This window comes from Gadus chalcogrammus, chromosome 11 (assembly GCF_026213295.1).
Source record: "Gadus chalcogrammus isolate NIFS_2021 chromosome 11, NIFS_Gcha_1.0, whole genome shotgun sequence".
Taxonomy (NCBI): Eukaryota; Metazoa; Chordata; class Actinopteri; order Gadiformes; family Gadidae; genus Gadus; species Gadus chalcogrammus.
The window spans coordinates 1,421,253-1,432,371 of record NC_079422.1 but is presented as its reverse complement, the minus strand read 5'-3'; the positions used below and the strand labels follow the sequence as shown (position 1 = coordinate 1,432,371).

General features: G+C 41.9%; 2 protein-coding genes across 4 annotated transcripts in view; one reads left to right on the top strand and one right to left on the bottom strand.

Annotated features, from left to right (window-relative positions):
- Positions 1-464: 464 nt before the first annotated feature.
- On the bottom strand, positions 465-7,928 carry cep72 (centrosomal protein 72). Of its 3 annotated transcripts, XM_056602273.1 has the most exons (15): positions 6,935-7,928; positions 6,644-6,832; positions 6,241-6,422; positions 5,906-6,098; positions 5,696-5,816; positions 4,684-4,856; positions 4,489-4,544; positions 4,331-4,373; positions 3,851-3,994; positions 3,575-3,753; positions 3,342-3,435; positions 1,466-1,644; positions 1,246-1,372; positions 959-1,070; positions 465-734 (listed from the first exon to the last, which is right to left on the bottom strand). In XM_056602273.1, the coding sequence occupies exons 2-15, from the start codon at positions 6,738-6,740 to the stop codon at positions 671-673; spliced, it is 1,764 nt and encodes a 587-aa protein (XP_056458248.1). In that variant the 5' UTR covers positions 6,741-6,832; positions 6,935-7,928; the 3' UTR covers positions 465-670. The 3 variants fall into 3 exon arrangements, with proteins under 3 accessions (XP_056458248.1, XP_056458247.1, XP_056458249.1); XM_056602272.1 differs by having other exon boundaries at positions 6,644-7,928; XM_056602274.1 differs by having other exon boundaries at positions 469-734; positions 6,295-6,422; positions 6,644-7,928.
- si:ch211-257p13.3 (kinesin-like protein KIFC3) overlaps positions 6,774-11,119 on the top strand; it is a 34,963-nt gene continuing 30,617 nt past the window's right edge. The window contains exon 1 of the mRNA XM_056602271.1: positions 6,774-7,085. The gene's annotated coding sequence lies outside the window, so the exon portion shown is untranslated. The remainder of the gene's footprint in view (positions 7,086-11,119) is intronic.

The window sequence follows — 11,119 nt, the reverse complement described above, 5'->3', positions numbered from 1 at the left end:
TGACTGACCCAAACTCTATTTGGCAGGCGGGCACACATCTCTCCAGTTATCTGAAATACACCCCAGCCTACCCAGTCTCTCCTATCCAGTACCGCCTCTACACATTTAACACGCTTGACACACACATAAGTAAACATGCAAATTATTGTGTGAATACATTGCTCTAACTCTTACAGCTGTTTAAACGACTAGAAAATCAGGGAAGATCTGAACGATGTTGAATTTATATTTTACAAATCATACATTGGCCATGGAACCAGACCAATCTGCGAGCTCGTAGTTTTTGGTCTGACATATGCCTCTGGCAACCCTTCTATTCAGACTGATTCCAAGCAGACCTGATCCGGTTCGGGCCAATCACAACCTTTTAAACCCGTGGAAATCAAGATAAACTGAGAGCTTCCAGAAAACACACATTTGTGATTTGGTCTGGCGATGCCAGGCTCTGTTTCATATATAGTTTGAATAAAATACGTAAAACAATTACATTGTGAACTTTATTAATGATAACAGTTATTGGTGTAAATTAATACTATACAGCAATATTAAATATCATGAACGCTTCAATATGGATCCACATGGATCTATCATACATTCAATAATCACGTTGTCTTGTTTTCCTTTCTAACTAGTCCTCACTACTGCCAGACATTTTGATTTGTCCATCACATCATCCATGTTGCAAACTGCTGTTCAGTTCCCCCAGTAACCTCTGGTTGGTGACCACCAGCGACCTGTGGGGTATGGAACATGACAAAGTGAGAGATTCTGTCCAGTGAGTACATGTGAGTCAGCTCTTTGGCAGAAGAGGTGGCACCGTTATCAGCGTTAAACAGCATTATCGATCAAGGTTCTTAATGCAAGTACGGTGCTGCCTCTGTGTTCTAGTTGTTTATAATCTAATTTAATCTCATCTAATATCTGAGATAAAGGTTGTGGCGTCGTGTCCCTCTCTCACCTGTGGCTCTCCTGCAGCATGTTGGTCAACTCGTTGACTCGCTCCGTCTCTCGGACCTTCTCCCTCAGCCCCTCGATCTCCCTCCTCAGCTCCTCCACTTCCGTCTGAGCCTCTGTGCACAGACAGACACACCAGGACAGAAACAAGAAGGAAAGATGGAAGTCAGTTTGAGAAACACTCAATTGTGCAACAATAGGCCCAAAATGATGGACCTCTTGGGTGGATTCAATAAAGCAAAATTACTTCATGTTAGAAATCATCTTATAATGTCTTTTTTCCCCCCATACCTTTTATCTGATCGATTGGTGAAATCTTCATCAGAGACTTGAGGTACTGCTGCTCCAGTCTGATCAGCTGCTTCTGTAAGCCCACGTTCTCCTCCAGAACCAGCCTCAGCTGCTCCTGGAACCCGGCCTACACTCCATCAGACCAGCAGATCCTCAACATGAAAGCCAAGCAGAGGGTGTGTTGTTGTCAAGTATGACCTAGAGAGGCCATGTTTCTTACCACGGCCCCCTGAGTCTCCTCCACTTGAGACGAAAGCCCCAGGACTTCCAGCCGATGCTCCTCCTCTCGTAACTCCGCCCCATGGCGCAGTGTGGCCACATCCCACCTCAAGGTCGTGACCTCTGCTTCCTGGACCGAGAGGTCATCCTCCATCATGGAGAGGATCTGGACTGCCTGTGCTGGAATGAAAAGTCGTTTGTTTGATTTATTGGGGGTCAGCGAAGCTGCTTGGTCCCCTATTGTTTCTGTAACGTTTTTTTCCCCCCTCAAATTCTGTAAATGTCATACTGCAGCCTATACCATAAGTCGAAAACTCTTGAAATTTTCAGGTATGGTTGCCAATATACCCCACTACACATAAACCCAAATTTGTTGTACTGCACCCAAAGGTGGCGCTATTGTAAAAAAATCAGGAATTTGGCTTATTTCTCATCACCAGATTGACCTGGACTCAAAATTCTTTCATAATATTAATCACTAGAATCAGATGCATCTATAAAACCCCCGTATAAAATTACTCTTCCCACAATTTCATATTAAAGCCAAACATGATAAAAGGATTCACAGGCAACAAAAATAATCAAATATTCACAAAAATCACCACATAAAATCTTTACACCAAGCCTCACAAAAATCATCAAACAGAATTTGTTTTATTTAGTTCCATTTGAGAGATATTGGCCAATAAATTTGGAGCAGTTAGCCCAGTTTTCTTATATGACCATTTTGTTATTGTATAAAAAAAACATACGATTATTATTAGATGGATACCAATACCCCCCACTACCCATAAACCCAAATTGTGGTACTACACCCAAAGGTGGCACTATTTAAAAGAATTATGAACTAGCCTTATTACTCCTTACCAGATTGACCTGGACTCAAATTCCTTTCATCATATTAATCTCTAAAATCAGATTGAAACCATTACCATACGGCTATCATTAGGTGGATATCATTAACAGTGCAAATATTCAGATCTAAACTCTTTTAAGAAAGCCCTTAATTCTCTTGTGAAATGTGTGCTTGGAGTTTTCTTGATGTTGTGTGATTATCAATAGACATTTTCACGATGTGAATGAGGCTTCATGCAGTTCAGGAGTGCCAGTGGCTCAATGGGATAATGCCATGTACTGATGACCCTTAGGTTGAGTGTTCGAACGCCGATTAGAGCATTATGAACAAGCTGAACATGACATTCTGTCGTTGCCACTAATTTAAGAAACACAACATTGAACAGCACCTGAAATTTAACAGGCATTCAACAGTCCGGCTCATTAGTTTCCAAGAATCTGACTGCCAAGACACAGTATGGCATTAAGGGGAACTTCTTCGTTAACCATTTTTCCTTCATAATGAACTGTCATATTAATCTTTCTTCCGTTAGTGTTCTTGACAACAAATGTTTAATTTCCCCAGAATTTCAAAGATTTTTCAGGTATTTGCTTTTAAGAAAGCCCTTAATTCATTTGAGAAATGTTTGCTTGGAGTTTTCTGGATGATGTGTGCTTATGAATAGACATTTTAATCATGTGAATGAGGCTACATTTCAGGTTTGTCAGTGGCTCAATGGGATAATGCCTTGTACTGGTGATCCTTAGTTTGAGAGTTCGAATCCCGATTAGACAGTTATGCACAAGCTGAACATGATATTTGGCCATTGCTCTGCAGCCCAGTCACCTGAAAGCCGAGGTACAGTATGGCATTAAGGGGAACATCAACATCTTTCCCTCATAATTATATGTCATATTTATATATCTTCCATTTGTGTGTTCTTGACTTTTCATTTTGCTTGGACCACGTTAATCACCGCTTGCGGTTATATTTATGTTTGAAACTGAAGATGGTAGAGGGATACGCCATGGTTCTCACTCACACAGGAAGTTGCTGTTTTGATGAAGCGACCTCTCCCCCGCCCAGTGCTTGTCCACAAGGTTAAGAAGCATTTCCAGTGGCTTCCTGTAGCTACCCTAGGAGAAAGAGTTGTATGTTTAATACAAATTAACAAAGGGCCAAAAACAATAACATATTTTCTAATTGAATATCCAGTTGGCGGAATTACTATTAATGAATTACCATTAACTGATATATATCAAGAAGGAAACATACTCTTTTGTGCTGGTCAGCTTTCTGTGGAGAGGCAGTGGCGCCCCCTGCTGTTCTGTTGAGGCCACAGTAGGATCTTCTTGCCGGGTGCAGGATGGGGTTTGATTGGTCAGAGAGATGGAATCCTGACCTCGGCGGGCTATGAGGCTGAAGGTTGTGTAATGGAGAACTACAGCGCTGAGCTAGATCGTAGACACAACGGAGGAGATAGAAAACCAAGCGTCATAAAAATGAAATGATTGCTGATTGTTGTATGATAACATGAAGAGAATGGCGTACGCTTCTGGCTGGGGTTCGGGGTGAAATGGCCTTTGGCTTGGAGTCTCATTTGTCTCGTGTTCTCCTTGTGCTTTGCTCTTCCAGTGAGAGATCTGCACATCTTCTCTACGATGGGGCCAAACGACACCCTCGGTTTTTCTGTTACTTTGAGAATAAGGAGGACATTTTCCATGAGTTTTATTTTTTCAATATCAATGTAGAACAATTCGATTTTATTTAAAACAATCAGACAGGAAAAAGCAAAATGATCACTGATCTTTGTCATCATCATGTGGGCATAAGGTTTATTTCTACAACTAACTGCTTGTTGGTTAAGGATTTTTTTTAGGACATACCAAGAAGGGAGCAACAATTCCTGAAATATGAAAGAGAAATAACAAAAACCTACAAGCTAATATCTGATTGTCAGTCTCATGACTGACAATGAGATATTACCATAAAAGATATATTAAGGAATCCATGTTTGGTTTGCAGGCTTACCAAATTTGGTCTTGTTGAATCTCAGGATGGATTTACCCATTTCCTAGAAACAAATGATAAGTTAATAAAATCCTAATATTTCACCTTGACTCTTGTCTTAATTTCTAAGATTTATATATGAAAGCTTTATCTATGAAAGCATTATATAGGAGGTTCACCTGAGGGGATGTCTTAATAGAGTCAGAAATGTTTATTACTCTTCCTTCCTCAGTTTCTGGAACGGAAAACAAAAATAAATGCCCAATTAATCTCAACTAGGGCTCCCCCCAGTAAGGCTCCATTCAAACAACATTTGATTTAATAAGAATAATATTATAATAGCATTTGTTATATGTATACTTTTTTATTTTTACCTTGTTTTAGATAAGGAAGAGACTCCAAATTCTCGTGGGAAGAGCAAGACGGAGATTGTGTGTTACTTTGACCAACATTACTCTTCGCAACAAAGTTCATCACAATATCATCAGGGACATCAAAAAGCCTCTTTGTTAAGCGTTCAACAGACGACACTCTTTGGTTTCTGCTTCTGCAATCAACAAACACAACAACATGCAGCGCTTTACAACTAGAGCAGAAAGCTGTAATGAATCAAAGGGAGAAATCCGGTGTGAAATGGATCTGGGATATTTTTTGTTTGATAACGAGTGGAATGTTCGTTTGGGAGCAAAAAAGCGCATATAGACGTATTCTTATGCAGGTTGTTTTTAGCCGATTCTACCAAAACGCCATAAACTTGGAACGATAGGGGCATGTCTCATGGTAAAAACTAAATCGCTATTTTAAACCACTTACAAGTCTAGAAGTAGCCCGACACCTCTTTGGTAGTATAATAAGGGTCTTAACATATAAAACGAGGAATTGATAACTTTGTAAGTGTACAGATTGTTTATTAAAAAGGACATTTTATACACACAATACCTTCAGTAGTTCACCCCATCTTGTCTTTAAGACTCGATAAGTAGATTGGCGAAACCAGAGCTTGTGTGTTGTTCACGGATGTCACAAGCTCTGTGTTCTCTGTGTCACCTACTAACAAAGTTATCAATGCTTCGTTTTATATATATACAAATGTTTTATGCCGTATTCAGCTGAAAATATATCTTAGATGGGGTACACTAGTAGAAAAGGTTTGAGAACCACTGGTCTCGCCTACAATGCTGTGTCTAATATGTAATTGGCCTCTTTATAGATATATTGCACCACTATAGAGAGTGGTGCTGCTGATTGTCTCCCGGGCAGATAGACACCGCTAGACACATGGAATCCGAATACTGCCCAAGCCTACTATGTATGCATCTTTTTTATATCAATACCTTTTTCAGGCTATATGTCGTTGATAAGGAACAGATAAAGAAACAGTCTTACCTCTGCTCAGTGTCCAGATGAGGACACTCATCTGGACAGTGTGGGCCCTGTGGAGGCCCACAGCCAGAAGGGAACTGCATGATGGCCACTTTACGCTCAGTATCTCTGACTGGACAATCGTCTAAAATAGAGGAAAAGCGTAATGACCCAGGTCAGTTGGAGATATGACAAGAGGATACAAACTCTTTGGGGGAGAAAACTGTCACTTACCCAGTTTCCGCAAGCTGGACATGGCATGGATCAGAGAAAGGCGATAATTTGGATCCCTCCTGGTCAAAGGGTTGAGTCTGAGGTCCAACTCCTTTAATGCTGGCAGCTTACAGAGGACTTTGACCTCCTCCTTGGTGGGTATGCGGTTGTAGTAGAGATTCAGCCTCTCTAGCATCTTCAAGTGTTGCAACCCCTAGGAGGATAAATATAGCAACTGCTGATGAATGTGCAGTGGCTCTCGAATAAAGCTCACACTAGACACTTTGTCGAAAATTGATTTAGTTCCACTCCACCAGAGCGTTGTAGGAGAGGTCGAGGCAGACGGACAGACGTACCTCCACTGACACCAGAGCGTAGTAGGAGAGGTCGAGGCAGACGGACAGACGTACCTCCACTGACACAAGAGCGTTGTAGGAGAGGTCGAGGCTCTTCAGACGGATAAAGTTGGTCAATGCATCCCCCAGATGTCGGATCTTTTCTTCGTATGTTCCTGGAAGCCTCAGTGATCTGACGTCCCCTTTTAACACAGGACACCGGCTAGTTGTGCATCATTTAACCATGTTTAGTTTGGAATCATATATATATATATATTCATATCGATTATCCGATAGCGACACTTTAAGAGATACCTAAATGAGTGACACAGATGTGACTTTAAACATCGCTATTTAAATGTCAATGCAAGTAGTACATATGTATTTTGAAACACTAGCCATTATTAATTCGTTGACTTATTACCCAGATAAGGATGTTTTAAGTATAGTTTATGTCGTATCCATTGCTCTGTTATTGTTGTCAAGCAGTCCGCCGCCATGCTGTTTGAACTCCCGAGCATGCGCACTGTACTCAGTGCGCGTGCGCACTGTGCTCTCCAGATCACAACAAACCGCAGGTCTGCAGGCTGAAGTTCACCACATTACTCAAATTCTGGCATAAGAGGAAATATTCCAAATCTAAGTTAGTAAATACACAAGTGTATGGTTTGCAACAACTGAATAAACGTCAAACAGTTTGAATTGGTATGCTAACGTTAGTTCTTCCGTCCATGCTGTCATTAGTAGCCTACTAGTACTCATCCCTGCTGTTATCCTCAATGGCCACCTCTGTAGATGCGTGGTCTGTCTGTTCAAACATCGTTCTGTGTGCCATTGCCTTGTTCTCCTCTCATCAGCTCTTCAAGGTAGGAGTCCATCTACATTGTGTGTGTGTATATATTAAAGATCCCATGGCATGAAAATGTCACTTTCTGAGGTTTTCTAACATTAATGAGTTCCCCTAGCCTACCTATTACTCCCTGAAGTACATGAACCACGACATGGAGGAGAAAGGGGTTGTTGCCGGCGAACGTCTCCAGCTTGAGCCCTCCTTCCCGCTGCTGAGCGATCACCGCCTCGGCGCTGCACACTGCAGGAGGCGGTGGTGCCTAAGCGCTCGGCAGCGAGGCTCCGGCGGGAGACAACCGCGGTCAACAATCCCTTTCTCCTCCATCTTGTGGTTCAGTCTACTTCAAATTGATGTGGACGTGGAAGAACTACAGACGTCGGCGAGGCGACTTTCCGTCTCGTAAACGGTCGTTGCCATTTGAAACGGTCGATGCCATTTCCGAACATTTCCGATTGCGTCCGCTCTCCGATCTTGAATTCCGAATGCTTCGTGAAACGGTCGATGCCATTTCCGACCATGTCCGATTGCGTCCGCTCTTGGAGTCAGTTAAAAACAGCACAGGGTGGAATGTTTTTTTCCGCTCAGTTGCCGTGAGTAATTATGAAACTATCTATGCCAGTCATACATAATGATTGATTGAATAGAGGAGACCTGGGACAGTTGCAACACTTTTTGCTATAATGGCTCTTTTGCTTAGCAACAATTTGAATTTAAGGGATGATATTTGAATAAAATAAACTTACATCTGTCAGCTATTCATCAATACAATTTAAGGATGATTACCTTAAGTACATTATTCACAGTTGGCCTTTGAATGTAAGATGCCAACAGCAACTGTCCCCGTAAAGACACCCATGATAAAGACTGATATGCGCGGATATAAATAACAATAATCGGGTTAAATAACTTCACATGGTGTGTCTGGTGTGTTTCCAGCATTCGTAGTGTTGATCAGCAGATGTATAGTCCGCCAAGACGTTGAGGTTGCTTAGCAACCAGAGACTCTGTCCATGTAAGTGAACGGAGGGTTCCCTCTTCGTCATAACTATCAAACCAAACATCCTTCACATTCACCGAGCGAACATTATGAAAGTAAAATGCACATTTCTCGTTAAAAATGTTTCCATAAAAGCATTTAATGGCGTAACTATGTTACTATTTCCACACAGAATAAAGAAAGATGTCGGCCGTATGCTTCTGTCCAAGCTCACTACTCTCTGCCAGTGACGTCGGGTCAAGCTCAACGCTGATTGGGCAACGCGGCTAATCAATTCAAGATCGGAGAGCGGACGCAATCGGAAATGTTCGGAAATGGCATCGACCGTTTCAAATCAAGTGCCCCTGACTGCAGCCCGCAGATCGAGGAGGAGCTAAATGTGGGCGGGGTTAAACGTTTAACCCCGCCCACATTTAAGGACAATTCCGCGCAGTATCATACGTTCTCCCGCTTTCGAGCGGAGGAGCTAAATGTGGGCGGGTCTAAACGTTTAACCCATGGTTTTTTCCTCTCGGGCGCCATCTGGTGGCGGAGATCCGGCAGCACATTCTCAAACATCAATACAGCACAGCACAATGACTTACCGGTAATATGGAAAAGGGTTCATGCATTTGATAGACTTAGACATTCCTACTTTTAACTTGTCATTTCAAATGTCTTTTTTAGTATAGACACATATTATTTCGTACACTCGTACACAATTATATTAGCTAAGTCAAATAAACCAAAGACAGAAGCGGGAGAACGTATTTCCGTCTGGTCCATGATACTGCGCGGAATTTTCCTTAAATATGGGCTGGCTTAAACGTTTAAGCCCGCCCACATTTAGCTCCTCCGCTCGAAAGCGGGAGAACGTATGATACTGCGCGGAATTGTCCTTAAATGTGGGCGGGGTTAAACGTTTAACCCCGCCCACATTTAGCTCCTCCTCGATCTGCGGGCTGCAGTCAGGGGTTACTCTTTCAAATGGCAACGACCGTTTACGAGACGGAAAGTCGCGTCGGCAAGCCCGACGCAGTCGTTTGAGATTCATAATATAGTCTGGAGGCTCACACAGCTTTTGGCCGTAATAATATAATTATTTGACATAGATATCTATTATTACTTACTTACATTCCAGTAAGTAATAATATATGATATTATTTAGATCAGGGGTGCCCAACCAGTCGATCGCGGTCTACCAGTAGATCGCCGACAGATCCCAAGTCGATCGCGAGGGGTGAAGAAAAAAAAAAAAAAAAATTTTTATTTTATTTTTTTTAATTTTTTTTAATGAAATTAAATTTGCGCGGGACATATACGCGCGGTAGCGCATGTGCTGTTAACAGCAGTTGAAAGCCGTCAACAGTAGTTACATACTCCTAAACGTTGGCATGGCTGAGGGGAAACAAGCTAAGACCTACCATTTTCACCCTGAGTGGGAGGAAGATTATTGATTATCGTTGAGAAGGTGCCGTGTGCAGACGAAGTCCGTAGGTTCACGATACCCCCCCCCCCCCCCCCCCCCCCCTGGCTTGAAGGTAGGTTTGCTGGTAGATCTCGGGAGGTTGGCTACTTGAAAAGTAGATCTTGGGTCAAAAAAGGTTGGGCACCCCTGATTTAGATATAGAGCTCCAGGGCCCCGTTTCCCGAAAGCATCGTTAGCCTAAATGGGACGTGAAGTGCGTCGTACGAGCATCGTACAGTTTTCACACCGTTTCCCGAAAGCATCGTTGGTAACGAACGTCGCGCTCGTAGCTAACGAGGACTCCAGGGCCCAGTTTCCCGAAAGCATCGTTAGCCTAAGTGGATTGTGAAGTGCGTCGTACGAGCATCGTACAGTTTTCACACCGTTTCCCGAAATTATAGTTGGTAAAGAACGTCGTGAAAACGCACGTAGCTAACTAGGACTCCAGTGGTACTCGTAGGATGCTAAGACCATCGTTAGCCTACTATAGCCTAAGTGGCTTCACCAGCGGACATTCCGTGTATTGGATGCGTTATATTAAAACACAACCATGCCCAGCTTGAGCAATTTCGCAACCAAAAACAGTGGTTACCGCCGATATATTACTCATAGACTACTTTTATATTTAAACAGCAAAGATAGAGACATGTTAGAAGTCAACAACATAATTTATTGCAGCAATTTAAAATTCCAAAAATACATGCGCAGCCGAATTGTACAGATCAAACGCCACGTCACAAGGCATATAATAAAATCAAATGATTCCATTGCTCTTGTGTGGGAGGTCGCTTTCGAGCTGCACTTGATGTCTCCCTCTGATTTTAATTCAACCATCGTGGTTAACATGTCCTCATATTGATCAATGACAGAAGACACAGGCTACTGTATGCATCATGCTGAGACCAGCGGGTGTCAGATAATTTCTGCGGGCGTTTTTTATGGAGATGGAATCATGCCAAAACCCTACACACACGCAAAACGTGTTTTACTCATGCACAACGATTCACACAAACACAAAACGTGTTTTACTCACGCACAACGATTAACACACACACGCTAAGTGTGGTTTGCAAATACAAAACATCATTCACAAACTAATGCATTTTGCTTCAGAAACAAATACATTATGTTTTACACTTACAAAGAAACATATTTCTTCAATTACAAAAAAATATCCTCCAAGTACAAACTAAAATCTTTGAAGAACAAACTAAAATCTTTCAAGTAGCCTACAAAAATATTCCACGCGCTGATTCACGAGCAAATGCCTTCAGATCCACGCGCAACTTTCAGTGTTCCGTACTTGACGAATTGTTTTGTGTACTTCAAGGATTTTTTTTTGTACTTGAAAGATTTTAGTTTGTACAACCCCCCTTCCCGTGAACGCGCATTCGCTTATTGTCAACGCCCCATACTTTCATTTAGTTCGAGGCGCTCTTACTTCTGACAATATTAGTCAAAATTAGTGTTTATATTATATCAGAACATCACAAGTTGAGCAATATTGGATACTGGATATTTTGAATATATCCAGTATATATATATATTCAATATATATTCAATGTATCCAAAATATATATTGGATACATTCAATTAATATATATTG

Bases quoted from the DNA above. Each gene is read 5' to 3' on its own strand.
- cep72 (XM_056602272.1), bottom strand. From the start codon at position 6,740: ATGCTCGGGAGTTCAAACAGCATGGCGGCGGACTGCTTGACAACAATA. The intron at 6,423-6,643 runs GTAATAAGTCAA...CTGTGTTAAAAG, and splicing joins CTTAAAACATCCTTATCTGG to GGGACGTCAGATCACTGAGG. The intron at 6,099-6,240 runs GTACGTCTGTCC...TTATCCTCCTAG, and splicing joins ACGCTCTGGTGTCAGTGGAG to GGGTTGCAACACTTGAAGAT.